This window comes from Eubalaena glacialis, chromosome 15, assembly GCF_028564815.1.
Source record: "Eubalaena glacialis isolate mEubGla1 chromosome 15, mEubGla1.1.hap2.+ XY, whole genome shotgun sequence".
Classification (NCBI taxonomy): domain Eukaryota; kingdom Metazoa; phylum Chordata; class Mammalia; order Artiodactyla; family Balaenidae; genus Eubalaena; species Eubalaena glacialis.
Window position 1 is genome coordinate 93525985 of NC_083730.1, and position 12494 is coordinate 93538478.

General features: G+C 61.1%; 1 protein-coding gene across 8 annotated transcripts in view; it reads left to right on the top strand.

Annotated features, from left to right (window-relative positions):
• Positions 1 to 12494, top strand: part of FBRSL1 (fibrosin like 1) — an 88352-nt gene that overhangs the window by 44946 nt on the left and 30912 nt on the right. For 6 of the 8 annotated variants that reach the window (XM_061168938.1, XM_061168944.1, XM_061168939.1 and 3 more), the window contains exon 5: positions 10334 to 10363. The exons of the other annotated variants lie outside the window; for them this stretch is intronic. In XM_061168938.1, coding sequence (XP_061024921.1) covers positions 10334 to 10363 — 30 coding nt within the window. The remainder of the gene's footprint in view (positions 1 to 10333; positions 10364 to 12494) is intronic. 8 annotated transcript variants of the gene reach the window in all.

The window sequence follows — 12494 nt, forward strand, 5'->3', positions numbered from 1 at the left end:
TCGTGTCAGCAAAAGTGCACAGAGCGGATGTGGAGGGCGCCCTGAGGCTCCGGGTCCAAGGGTGCCATCCGAGGAGAGACTCGGAGGAGGGGCCCAGCCTCTCGGGGTACCTGCGGCATGGGCGTTCCTAAGGGGAACAGAGTGCATGGGACCCTAGCCATCACGTGAGCATTTGTGTGTCAGTGTGTGTGTGCTGGGGCATGTGTGCAAGTAAGTGTACAGGTGTGCGCGTGTACACGACAACGTGAGTACACGTGCGTGCATGCAGGTGTAATTACAGTCACAACGTGGCCGGCCAGTGGCGGGGGGATGTCAGGTGAGCTGGTGGCCCATGAGGCCTGTGGAGATTCGGGGACGTCACGTTTGCCCCGGGCATGAGGCGATGTCACCCTTGGCACTGAGCAGTGACGTGGCCGCCGCTCTGTTGCCAGGAGCTGCTGGTGGGGACCGATGAGGCACAGAGCGGAGGAGGGGGGCTGCAGGGACAGACACATTTGGCCCATCTGGGGGCAGCAGATTTGCCAGTCGGCTGGCGGAGCCTGTGTGGAGGGCTCAGGGAGGGCTCCCCGGAAGGACGGGGCTGCTCTCCGCGTCCAGTGTCACAGCATCCTGCATCGCCCCTCACGGTGGGACCACGTAACCCCAGCACAGAATTAGAAAGCAGAGAGTTCGGCCCTTGGTGAAACTGATGGGAAGAGAAGTTGCTGGGGGAAAAGGACTCGTTCATGATGTGAGTGCCAGGCCTGAGTCCCGGCATGGGTGCGCAGAGCAGAGGCCGCGGGGCGCTCGAGTGCATCCTCATGGCTCTTGGAAAAGTTACCCACAGGGAGGTGCCCCAGTTCTCCTTGGTATCTGTGGGAACTGCACCCGGAGAAAATGAAAAGTAACTTTGTGTTTTTCATAACAGGGTCAAGGCTCTGGTGATACTGAGCAGGTTGTCGGCTTCGTGAACTTTGTCTGACAGAACATTCCAGAATTATGTGAGGTGCTAGGCAATGCTGTGGGGACGGCCCCCAGCACAGGCAGAACCCCACTCTGTGTGACACCCAAAGCACCCTCTGGATGCCGACCCTCGAGACCCCGTGAGGGGAGGAGGGTGGGACCGGTCAGTTGTCAGGGCCTAAGTCACCCATCTGCTGCTTCATTCATTCCCTGCCTGTGCTGTCTGGGGTCTCTGTGTACACCCACGAGTCATTCATTCATTCCTTCCCTACCCCCTGCTGTCCGGGGTCTCTGTGTACACCCACAAGTCATTCATTCATTCCTTCCCTGCCTGTGCTGTCCGGGGTCTCTGTGTACACCCACGAGTCATTCATTCATTCATTCCCTACCCCCTGCTGTCCGGGGTCTCTGTGTACACCCACGAGTCATTCATTCATTCATTCCCTACCCCTTGCTGTCTGGGGTCTGTGTACACCCACGAGTCATTCATTCATTCGTTCCCTACCCTCTGCTGTCCGGGGTCTCTTTGTACACCCACGAGTCATTCATTCATTCCTTCCCTGCCTGTGCTGTCCGGGGTCTCTGTGTACACCCACGAGTCATTCATTCATTCGTTCCCTACCCCCTGCTGTCTGGGGTCTCTGTGTACACCCACGAGTCATTCATTCATTCATTCCCTACCCCTTGCTGTCTGGGGTCTGTGTACACCCACGAGTCATTCATTCATTCGTTCCCTACCCCCTGCTGTCCGGGGTCTCTGTGTACACCCACGAGTCATTCATTCATTCGTTCCCTACCCCTTGCTGTCTGGGATCTCTGTGTACACCCACGAGTCATTCATTCATTCCTTCCCTGCTTGTGCTGTCCGGGGTCTCTGTGTACACCCACGAGTCATTCATTCGTTCGTTCCCTACCCCCTTGCTGTCTGGGGTCTGTGTACACCCACGAGTCATTCATTCATTCGTTCCCTACCCCTTGCTGTCTGGGGTCTCTGTGTACACCCACGAGTCATTCATTCATTCATTCCCTACCCCTTGCTGTCTGGGGTCTCTGTGTACACCCACGAGTCATTCATTCATTCGTTCCCTACCCCCTTGCTGTCTGGGGTCTGTGTACACCCACGAGTCATTCATTCATTCGTTCCCTACCCTCTGCTGTCTGGGGTCTCTGTGTACACCCACGAGTCATTCATTCATTCGTTCCCTACCCGCTGCTGTCTGGGGTCTCTGTGTACACCCACGAGTCATTCATTCATTCGTTCCCTACCCCCTGCTGTCTGGGGTCTCTGTGTACACCCACGAGTCATTCATTCATTCGTTCCCTACCCCTTGCTGCCTGGGGTCTGTGTACACCCACGAGTCATTCATTCATTCGTTCCCTGCCTGTGCTGTCTGGGGTCTCTGTGTACACCCACGAGTCATTCATTCATTCGTTCCCTACCCCCTGCTGTCCGGGGTCTGTGTACACCCACGAGTCATTCATTCGTTCCCTACCCCTTGCTGTCCGGGGTCTGTGTACACCCACGAGTCATTCATTCATTCCTTCCCTGCCTGTGCTGTCTGGGGTCTGTGTACACCCACGAGTCCTTCATTCATTCGTTCCCTACCCCTTGCTGTCTGGGGTCTGTGTACACCCACGAGTCATTCATTCATTCGTTCCCTACCCGCTGCTGTCTGGGGTCTCTGTGTACACCCACGAGTCATTCATTCATTCCCTGCCTGTGCTGTCTGGGGTCTGTGTACACCCATGAGTCATTCATTCATTCGTTCCCTACCCCCTGCTGTCTGGGGTCTCTCTGTACACCCACGAGTCATTCATTCGTTCGTTCCCTACCCTTTGCTGTCTGGGGTCTGTGTGTATCCCCCTTGAGTCATTCATTCATTCACTCCCTACCCCCTGCTGTCCAGGGTCTGTGTGTACCCCCCCAGTCATTCATTCAGTCACTCATTCCCTGCCCGCGCTGGACTGCAGGAATGAGATCTTTGTACTTTTTTTTTTTTTTGGCCTTGCTGCGTGGCATGTGGGGTCTTATTTCCCCGCCCAGGGATTGAACCCGCACCCCCTGCATTGGGAGCACGGTGTCTTAACCACTGGACCGCCAGGGAAGTCCCAGAATGAGATCTTTGTTCTCAGGGAACTTGGGTTTCACTGGAAGGAGGCTGATGATAAACAAATTAGCAACTAACTGAAGATGGCTGCAGGGCGAGGTCAGGACTGCATAGGCGGCTGTGGAGGGCTTCGCCCAAGCTCAGCTCAGGGAAGGGCGGGGAAGGCCAGCCTGGCAGGGTTATGGGGGGCGGGGCAGCAGGCCAGTCGCACAGGCCAGACGTGGGAAGGCCTGGAATTCTGTTCCAGGTCCTCTTGAGGTTGGCGGGTTGGGAGGGGTGGCTTTTGCTGTGCCGGCCTCCCCTCTCACTGGGCACCGGCTCCACCCCAGACTCTCCCCACTGAAGACAGACCATGCACTGGCCGCTCGTAAGCCGCGGCGTCCACAGCGACAGCTCAGGCTTGGGGCCTGGGATGACGCCGGGCTGCCAGCAAGCCCCGCACCGTGTCCCCGGTGGCTTCCCTCAGAGGCAGCTCTCACCCGCGTCTGAAAGTGCAGGAGGGGCCCCCGCCCCCCCCCCCCCCCCCCCGTCTCTCAGGCCCCGCGAAACCCGCGGCCCGGCTGCAGGGCCGTCTCTTCTCAGCCAGGCTTGGCGGCCGCTGTGGCCCCCAGAGCTCCACCCACTGCCACCGCCGGCGGGGAACGGGCTGCGGGGCTCAGCCCTCCTGGCCCGGAGCGGCCTGGGGCAGGCAGGTGGGCCGTGTGGGCTGAGCACCTGGCCCAGGTGACTCGGGCCCCTCTGTCCCCGCTGCGCCCACCCCGTGACGGGTGGCGTCCCCACAGCGCATCCCTGCTCGGTGGTCCCCTCCCCACAGAGGCAGTCCGCGCCCGGCTATTAGGATGCAGTAACTTAATTGCTCGTTAATTGAGTAATTAGTGCTTTGTTTTGCTTTAAAGCCTAAACACTCACAAAAAGTGACTTAGCTGAGTAAACAAGAATGGGATTTTCAGGATCCACCATCCAGGTATCATGCCTAATTAATCAGGGCCGACTGTGACTTCCTGGGCCGAGGGGGCCAGGGGCTCTTTGAGGGGCAGTACGGGGACCTCAGTGCAGTCTTGGCCACCACGAGGGAGTCGCTGGCGTGGGACCCTGACCACATGGGCAGGTTAGGACTGTGGGTTCCGGAGCCTGCTCACCCACCCTCCAGCCATGCCCTGGGAGGACTCCCAACCGCTCTGCCTCAGTTTCCCTGTCCATAAGCAGGTAGATCTGTGGTGGGGACTAGTGAAGTGTGTGGAAGCAAGCCCAGTGAGCAAACACAGCATCAGCCCCGTGCCCTGTGGTTTTCTGGGCCTCTGCCTCTCTTCTGCCCCCACTCCTGCCAGCCCTACGGTCCCAGGGCTTGCCTGGGGTTCTAGGGCAGGTGGACAGTGGCACAGGGCCATTTGGGGCCTGGACCCAGCTCACGGCCCCTGCTCAGTGGCCGTGTGGCCGCAAATAAATCCCTTTACCCTTTGAGCCTCTGCTTTCTCATCTGTGAAGTGGGCTTGTGCCACGGTGAGCACTGGTGGCTGCAGCCACCCTTGAAAGGATGGTGGTGCCAGCCTTCTCCAGCCGTGTGCCCAACTCCCAGCACTTCAGACCCGGTCACCCGACAAGCCCACGGGCACCCCATTCCGCAGATGAGACAGCGGAGGCCCCAGCACTGCCCTCGTGGCACTCCCGCCCCCGAGGGCCCCCAGGGTCTACTTCTGACGGGGAGGGGGTGCCTGGCTGAAACCCTCAGCCGCGGTGCTCATTTACATGCTGGAGGCGCGCATACAAGGATGAGAAGTGGCCTTCCCACTGCAGAGCGTAACCAGACAGCGCTGCCTCTTCCCAGGCTGCTCCCTGCCCAGCTGGGGTTCACAGCTCATTTGGCTCTGTATTTTAGCCGAATCGCTTAATTGGCATGTGTTCTACATCCCCATAGAGCGTTTGCAGCAGAAACGAAGGTGACATTTCCGCCCGGGCTGGGGTCCCTCTGCCCCCCAGACAGCGACGCCCCTCTCTTCTCCCCCAGTTCTTCCAAAGCGGCTCCAAAAGCAGAGTGTTTAATGAGCTGGAGCTGATGTGCGGGCCAAGGGCGGGAGCCCCGAGCGCAGACACGGACTGTCCACACAGCCGCCGCTCCTGGGCCCACGTGGCCCCATGGCAGGTCGCCTGACTGTTCAGGTGCCGCACGCTCGTGGGACATCTGGCAGGACACGCTAGGGTAGAGCGCCCCCGGACAGGGTGCCCAGGTGCTCATGTGTGAGATGCCTCGGAGCACGACTCCCATGTCTTGGCGCTCAGGCGTGCACGAGGCACACATGAGCCACGAGAACACGCCCAGCGAGCGCTGCCCACACCGAGGACTGGTGCCACCTGGGCTTCCCCGGGCGTCCCCTGGCACACCTCCGGCCGCATGGCTACGACCCAGGGCGGGGGTCAGCAGCGGCTGCCCAGCAGCTCAGGCCTTCCTCGCCGCCACGCCCAGGTAGCCTGAACAGAACGTCCTGTCACCTTCCGCTCACACACAGCCCGCGGATCCCGCCTGCTCTTTCGGTTCGCAGCTGCTCAGGCCTTTGCAGGTGACGGTGCCCACTGGGAGCCCGGCCCAGACCGGGGGGAGGGGCCGGCCCTCCTTGGCCCCCAGCAGCTCTGCGGTCAGGGCCTCCGCGGGCCCTTGTGCAGCTCAGGCCCTGCTGCCGGGCAGGGGCCCGGCCCACTCCCGCCTCCAGGCGCCAGGCCACGCTGGCCCTGAGCCTGCTGGACCCCTGGATGGAGGTGGGGCCGCCTGAGTGAGAAGAAGGGCCGGGGCGGTTTCACACCCTCCTTCCAGCAGCCCCCCGGCAGCCCCTCGACCTGTGTCACCGTCGCACAGTGGAGACTCCGCAGCAATCAGGAGGGACACCCCCGCCCCCAAGGGTGACTTGGCCCAGCCCTGGGTCCTGGAACGCCTGCTGGGGGCACGGGCTCAGCAGCAGGGCGCCCTGCCCATGAATCTTTCATGCCTTTGTTTGAGGAGTGGGAGCGGCAGCCTTGCTCAGCGCTGCTGTGACGCAGCGGTAATTAGCGTTCGCTCTGAGCGAAGAACAAGGCCCGTCTCTGCGGCTGCTGAACAACGGTGTCGATTTGTGGAGGCCGATGAGCAGCCCTCGCCCCAAGCAAGTAGCTGCCCAGGTTTCTGGAAGGGTCTCGGTGACGGAGGCCAAGCTCTCCAGACCTGCTGTGCAGGTGCCCCCGGGGAAGCAGGACTGTCGGGCGACAGTGTCTGTGCCCAGGCCCGTGGATGACTCAGGTGCCTCCAAGGGCTGGTCGGGTGATAGGGGAGAAGGGGCTGGGGCAGATCACGGTGACGGCGAAGGTGACAGTGGTGATGGTGAAGGTGACGGTGATGCTGAAGGTGACGATGATGAGGGGGGTGACATTGAGGAAGGTGGAGATGACAACGACAGCGGCTCACACGTATGCAGCCCAGATTGCCAACCAGCTGCTGCTCTGAGCACTCCACCCACACTGACTAATGTAACCCCAAGCCACCGCAGCACGGAGGCCCCCCGTCTCGGCAGACGAGGAACTGAGGCCCAGAGAGGTGAAACGAGCAGCCGCCGTTACCGAGAGTGAAGGCAGGACGGAGCCCCGGGCTCCGGGACCCACCATGGGGCTATGTCCCCAGCATGCGACAAGGGCCAGCACTCGGGCCCTGGACGTCAGGAGAGGCGGGGAGGGGGCCCAGCGGAGCCCTGCCTGGCACTGGGCAGGGCTGTCACGTGGGCATGTGGCTCCCCATTCTCAGTAAGACGCAGGATCTCATGAGAAATCTCCAGATTTTTAAATGTTGGCAGAGAATTTTTTTAAAAAATTAGGCCAGTTAGGCCAAACAAAGCCTCATCCAGCTTATGGCTTCTCACGCTGTGTCTCAAGGCCATGTCCACCCATGGATGGGTCCCTCGTCATGTCACGTCCGTGAACGTGGGCGACACGCAGCTACCCTTGGGCATCCTCACGTCACATCTATTTGCGTGAGTGACACGGTGGCCTGGGACGTGGAAGAGCTGAGCTTTGGGGCTTTGGGATGCGGGACCCTGAGCTCACATCTGCCTCTGACCTACAGTGGGTGGTCTTGAGCTCCCAGCGGGGCGCCTCTCCCCAGCCCCTCATTAGAGTCACCTGGCCCAGGCTTCAGGCTGACGGGGTCTGAGGCCCCTCGGGTGAGCTGAGGTGCACTCAGGACTGTAAGCCTCTGGGCTGGCTGAAGGATGGGCAGAGGGGCTGGTCCTGGATGAGTGGGCCTGCTGGTTCATTGTTTGCTGGCTCGACCAGGCTGGGAGGAACTGGTAGGCAAGTAGAGGGGTGTGCTACCTCCTGAGTGGGATTGGAGCTGGGGGCAGGCAGGGAAGGATAGAGTTGATGCTGGGCTCTCATCTGAGCCAAGGAGTGCTCCCTTTCTGGCCACCAGCCATCAGGGTCAGGGGCAAGAGCCGGCACTTCCAGGGCTGGGAGACACCTCCCTGAAACTCTCAGGTTTGGGCCTTCAGCCATTCCAAAGGGGAACCCCTCCGTCTCGGCCTAGTTGGAAGACAGTAATAATTAATACTGAGTGATGATGGTGGTGGTTATGGTGATGGTGATGACGGTGGTGGTGATGACGGTGATGGTGATGATGGTGGTGGTGATGACGGTGATGGTGGTGGTGGTGGTGATGGTGGTGATGGTGATGATGGTAATGATGGTGGTGACAGTGGTGGTGGTGATAGTGGTGATGATGGTGATGGTGTTGGTGGTGGTTATGGTGACGGTGATGATGGTGGTGGTGGTAGTGGTAGTGGCGGTGGTGGTGAAAATACAACCACACGGTAATCATGATGAGTACACACCCAGTGCTGTCCTAGTGCTTTGCATGTATTCACTCATATAAGCTGTACAGCAATCCTGTAGGTGGGCTGTTGGCTCCGTTTTACAGAAGCATAACTGAGGCACAGAGAGGTCATGGCACTTGCCCAGGGCTGCACAGCGTAGGTGGCAGCACAGCGTCAGAGCAGGCGTCTGCTCCAGAGCCCATGTCTTGGGCTCCCACCATACCCAGCACATCCCTTGGGGCCTAGGGTCTGTCCCCTGCTCTGTCGACTCCCCGCCTGGACCCCCACCCATACCAGGATGACGCTCTCCAAGACCGCCCAGCCCAGCCCAACCCCGTGAAGGTCGCCTCACTCAGGCAGCTCCCACGAGACAGATGTGGCTCTTTTTCCCTTTTTGTCCTGATTAATTGCCTCATTCAATTCCGACTCTATTGCAGTTAAACATTAATTCAGTAGGACTCAGTAACGTGAATTCATTTGCAGCGCAGCCTGTGCTGGCTGAAAACGGTGAGTTGTTTGGTTAATGATAGGCTCCGTGGACTCGCTGGAAAGCACCCTCACCCCCTCCTCGATGTCAGATCGTTTAGCTGTCACCAGTGGCACCGTCCGAAAGCGCGGAAGGGATGAAACCGGGCCTGGGGTGGAGCAGGGCCAGGCCTAGGGGTGCTTCCAGGCTGCCCAAGGGACAGTGTGCTGCGCCCGAGGCCCGGCCCCCTGATGGTTTGATGGGATTGCAGTTTCCACCTCAAGGGCTTGTTAGGCATAAAGAGGCCTGATTGGGGGTGTCTGGCAGCTCGGCTAATTCTGCAGCATCAGAGGGGTTCCTGTCCCCCACAGCCCCCCTCCAGGCCGCACTCCCACAGGCCACAACCCCCCGGTTCCCCCCACCCCTCCCTCCTGGCACAGAGAACGTCCGGAAGTGCCGGTCATGTGGCCGCACGACAAAGCTCAGTCCAAGCTCGCTGTGCAGTGAAGCTTTGCATGTTCTGGCCACTCACCTTTCCAGCCTCATCTCCCACCTCTCCTCCTCGCCTTCCTGCTCTGCCTCTGGGTTTCAGCCACCCTGCTAGAGCCAGCCAGCCATGAGGGGTGGACCTGGCCTCTCACCGTGGCTGTACGGCCAGGAGACTGGGCCCGTGGTCCTTCCGCCATTTGTGAAGGGACACCCGCCCTGGAGGTCTTGGGCCAGGCCCTGCAGGGTGCAGTGCGAGGTTGGGGGGCAGAGGGTCCACGGGGTTGCTGTCAGCCTCAGGAAGATCCCCCCAAATGCCCATCCCCCCTGTCCCCAGGGACACTCTCCGCCTGCGGTGAGTGGCTGATAAAGCACAAGGCAGGTCGCCACAACTCCGTGAACTCTGTCATTGAACCCAGCCCGGCCCTGGGGCGCGGAGGGCGTGTGCCCGATCGCAGAATGGGTCTGGTGGAGGACCCCACAGAAACAGCACGTGTCTGTGGAGCCCCTCCACGTGTCTGCCTGGGGCCCGTCACCCTCCTGTGCGTCCCGGGGAGACTTATTTTCAGCAATATAATTCACTTGACATAAACGTGTCACAATTACAGTTGCTGGGAAGAGATTCTTTATGGTTTATATTCTTTTAGGGGGAAAATTGCTGTGGTTTCTAGAGCAGGCTTTCTTTTTAAAGCTCTGCTCACTGCAAATGGAAAGCGAGGATTTGTTTGCACGGTTTGCACAATCTTCCCTTCACCAGCTGCGCTAACGCGTGGAGCGGTTTCCGCTGGGGCGTCTGCAGGGCGGGCGGGGGGAGCGGGCGGCCCCCACCCCGGCAGGCAGCACCTGCAGCACAGGCTGTCCTGACTGCTTGTCCTCCACGGGTCCCAGCCCTCACTGCCCCCCGCCCTCCCTGCGGCCCCTTCAGGCCACCCGAGGCTGGGCCTCTCTGTCTCCCTGCCCAGGCGGTGCCCAGAGTCCCTCCCCTGAGCCCTGGTCCGTCGGCCTCGTAACCAGCCAAGGGCCCCTCACATCTCACCGCGGCCCCCCCACTGCCTGGAGAGCTCAGCACCTGGGAGGGAGCCTGAGGGGGGCGGGGGGCTGCTCCACGTGTGTCCTGGGGTTACCGGGTAGCTCAGGCCTGCTTGGGCGTGCCGGTGCTGGTCTGTATCTGCCTGGTCACGTGCGCTCCTCTGTCTCACCTCTGCCTCGCCTACCCCTACGACCAGCCCCATGCCCAGGTCCTCGATGGAGCTCCCACCCAGGGCTTGCCTAGGCCCCCAGATCCCTCCCAGCTCCTGGCGCCTGGGCCCCTGGTCCTGCTGGCTGGGGACACCCCCATCCCAGACCTGAGGCCCCAAGTCGGGGCGTGGGGCGGCCAGAGCCGCCTCCTCTGGCCCTGCCCCCCAGCCCAGGCCCCTCCCACACCCTCACCTTCTCACCCCCTAGCCCCCGACCCGCCTGTGGGGCGCTGACTCACCTCTCTCTCTCTCTTCCCCCCACTGCAGTGCGACAGCGAGAGCGATGGGGATGACAAGGTAAGCCTTCCACCCCCTCCCCCGCCCCTCCTGCTGACCTGGACCCCGGCAGGCTGGGCCCTGGACACCAGGCAGAAAGGTCGTGGTTCTCCTGTGGGGTGTGCGGGTGGCTGTCGCCTCCCCGACCTGGCTGAGGGCCAGATGCGGTAGACGTCCACGCTGGGACCTGGGACGCTGCCCGGGCCCCTTGGGGCTGCAGGACCGGGCCTCAGCTCCTGGCCTGTCAGCAGCTGTCTGAGTCCAGGGTTCCCTGGGATGGGAGAGCCATGGGCAGAGCGGGGGCCACACTCTGTTGCGTTTCCATGCTGGGGGCCGTAAACATCACCCCAAAACAGAGACTTCCGCTAATAGCAACAGCACCTGGCCCCTCGCAATTCCCTCCTACCCCCCGCTTTTCAGGAGCAATGAAGTTTCTACTAACTCGGGATTTATGCAGTGAGAGAGTTAGCACAGGGACAGCCGAGGGGCCTTCCGGCGGTGCCGTCATCCTTCTGCGTTCCTTTCCGCAGCTCCTGCCTTGGCCCTTGGGGTTCGGGAGTCCTTGGTCCTGGCCATCTGCCGGGCCCTGTGTGTCCTGGGGGAAGGGGAAGAGCTCTTGGCTCAGCAGGTATTTGCAGAGCACCTACTGTGTGCTGAGCTCTGTGTGGGCAGGGATACAGCTGGGGGCGCCGCTCGGGACTGCCTCTCGGGGGCAGCGACCAGAAGCAGCAGCAACAGGCGTGAGGCCCAGCGGGCGCAGGCGCCTGACACTCGCAGTCCCAAAGCCCTGTGGGGCAGGGACTGTTGCTTCCTGATGTAGAAGTGGAGACAAGGCACAGAGAGGGTAAGGAACCTGCCCAAGGTCACACAGCTGGAAGCCAGGCAGGCTGGGTGCACCGTCCTTGGGGAATGAGCTAGCAGCCCACCTGAAGAGTCTTAGGTGGTGAGACGGGCAGGAGGTGGCCGCGCCGACGTGATGGAGCCCCTTGTCCTCGGGGTGGGCCCCCCCCCGGGGGTGGCACTGGGCACCAAGGAGGACAAGCATCCAGGCAGTGGGGCCAGTGTGCATGAGGGCTCTTCGTGTGAGGCGGATGGAAGGGCAGCTGAATACCGACTGGTGTCTAGGCACGTTTCTGTGAACTGGAACGTGGTCCCGTCGGGAGGTCTGTGCGGTGTGAGAGCCTCGGTTGCTGCCTCTCTGGTGTGTCCTGGCCTGCGTGGGCAGGAGCTGTGGACGGACAGACGGCCAGCCCCCCTCGTACAGGCTTCACACTCAAGCACAGAGCCGCCTATAAGCACGTGAGCAAGTGTGGAAAGAACCCAAAGGCCGGCTAGCAGGGTGCTCAGGGTCAGGGCAGGCCTGCAGAGGATGCCTGGGGTCCGGATGACCAGCCTCATGAGGTAGGGTACTGGTCTGGGCTGGGCGAGCATTTATCCCAAGGGCCGGGAGGGGGACAGGAGTCGCGTGGTGAATGGAGGAGGGGCAGGTGTGGACGGGTGAGGTTGAGGATGTGCCGTCCGAGGTGAGTTGGCCCAGAAGCCCTGTGTGGAGTCGTTCCTGTGGTCGAGACCGTCCTGGGAAGGTGGCCAGAGGGCAGGGCAGCTAGGAAGTGTCTGTGGTCCCGAGTGCTCCCCCCTCAGCTGTCCTGTGAGTGGACAAGGTGTCGGGCCGCCGGAGGGCACTGGGACAGGTGCCGCGTTTCCGCAGGAGCTGTCGCTCCTGATGTCTTTTTTTAATATAAATTTATGTATTTATTTTTGGCTGCGTTGGGTCTTCGTTGTTGTGCACGGGCTTTCTCTAGTTGCGGCGAGTGGGGGCTATTTTTCGTTGCTGTGCGTGGGCTTCTCATTGTGGTGGCTTCTCTTGTTGTGGAGCACGGGCTCTAGGTGCACAGGCTTCAGTAGTTGTGGCTCGCGGGCTCAGTACTTGTGGCTCGTGGGCTCTAGAGCGCAGGCCTCAGTAGTTGTGGCTCGCGGGCTTAGTTGCTCCGCGGCATGTGGGATCTTCCCGGGCCAGGGCTCGAACCCATGTCCCCTGCATTGGCAGGCAGATTCTTAACCACTGCGCCACCAGGGAAGCCCCACTCCTGATGTCTTTAATGTATTAGATCGCAGCACCTGGGAAAGTGCTGCGCTGGGCCATCACCTTCAG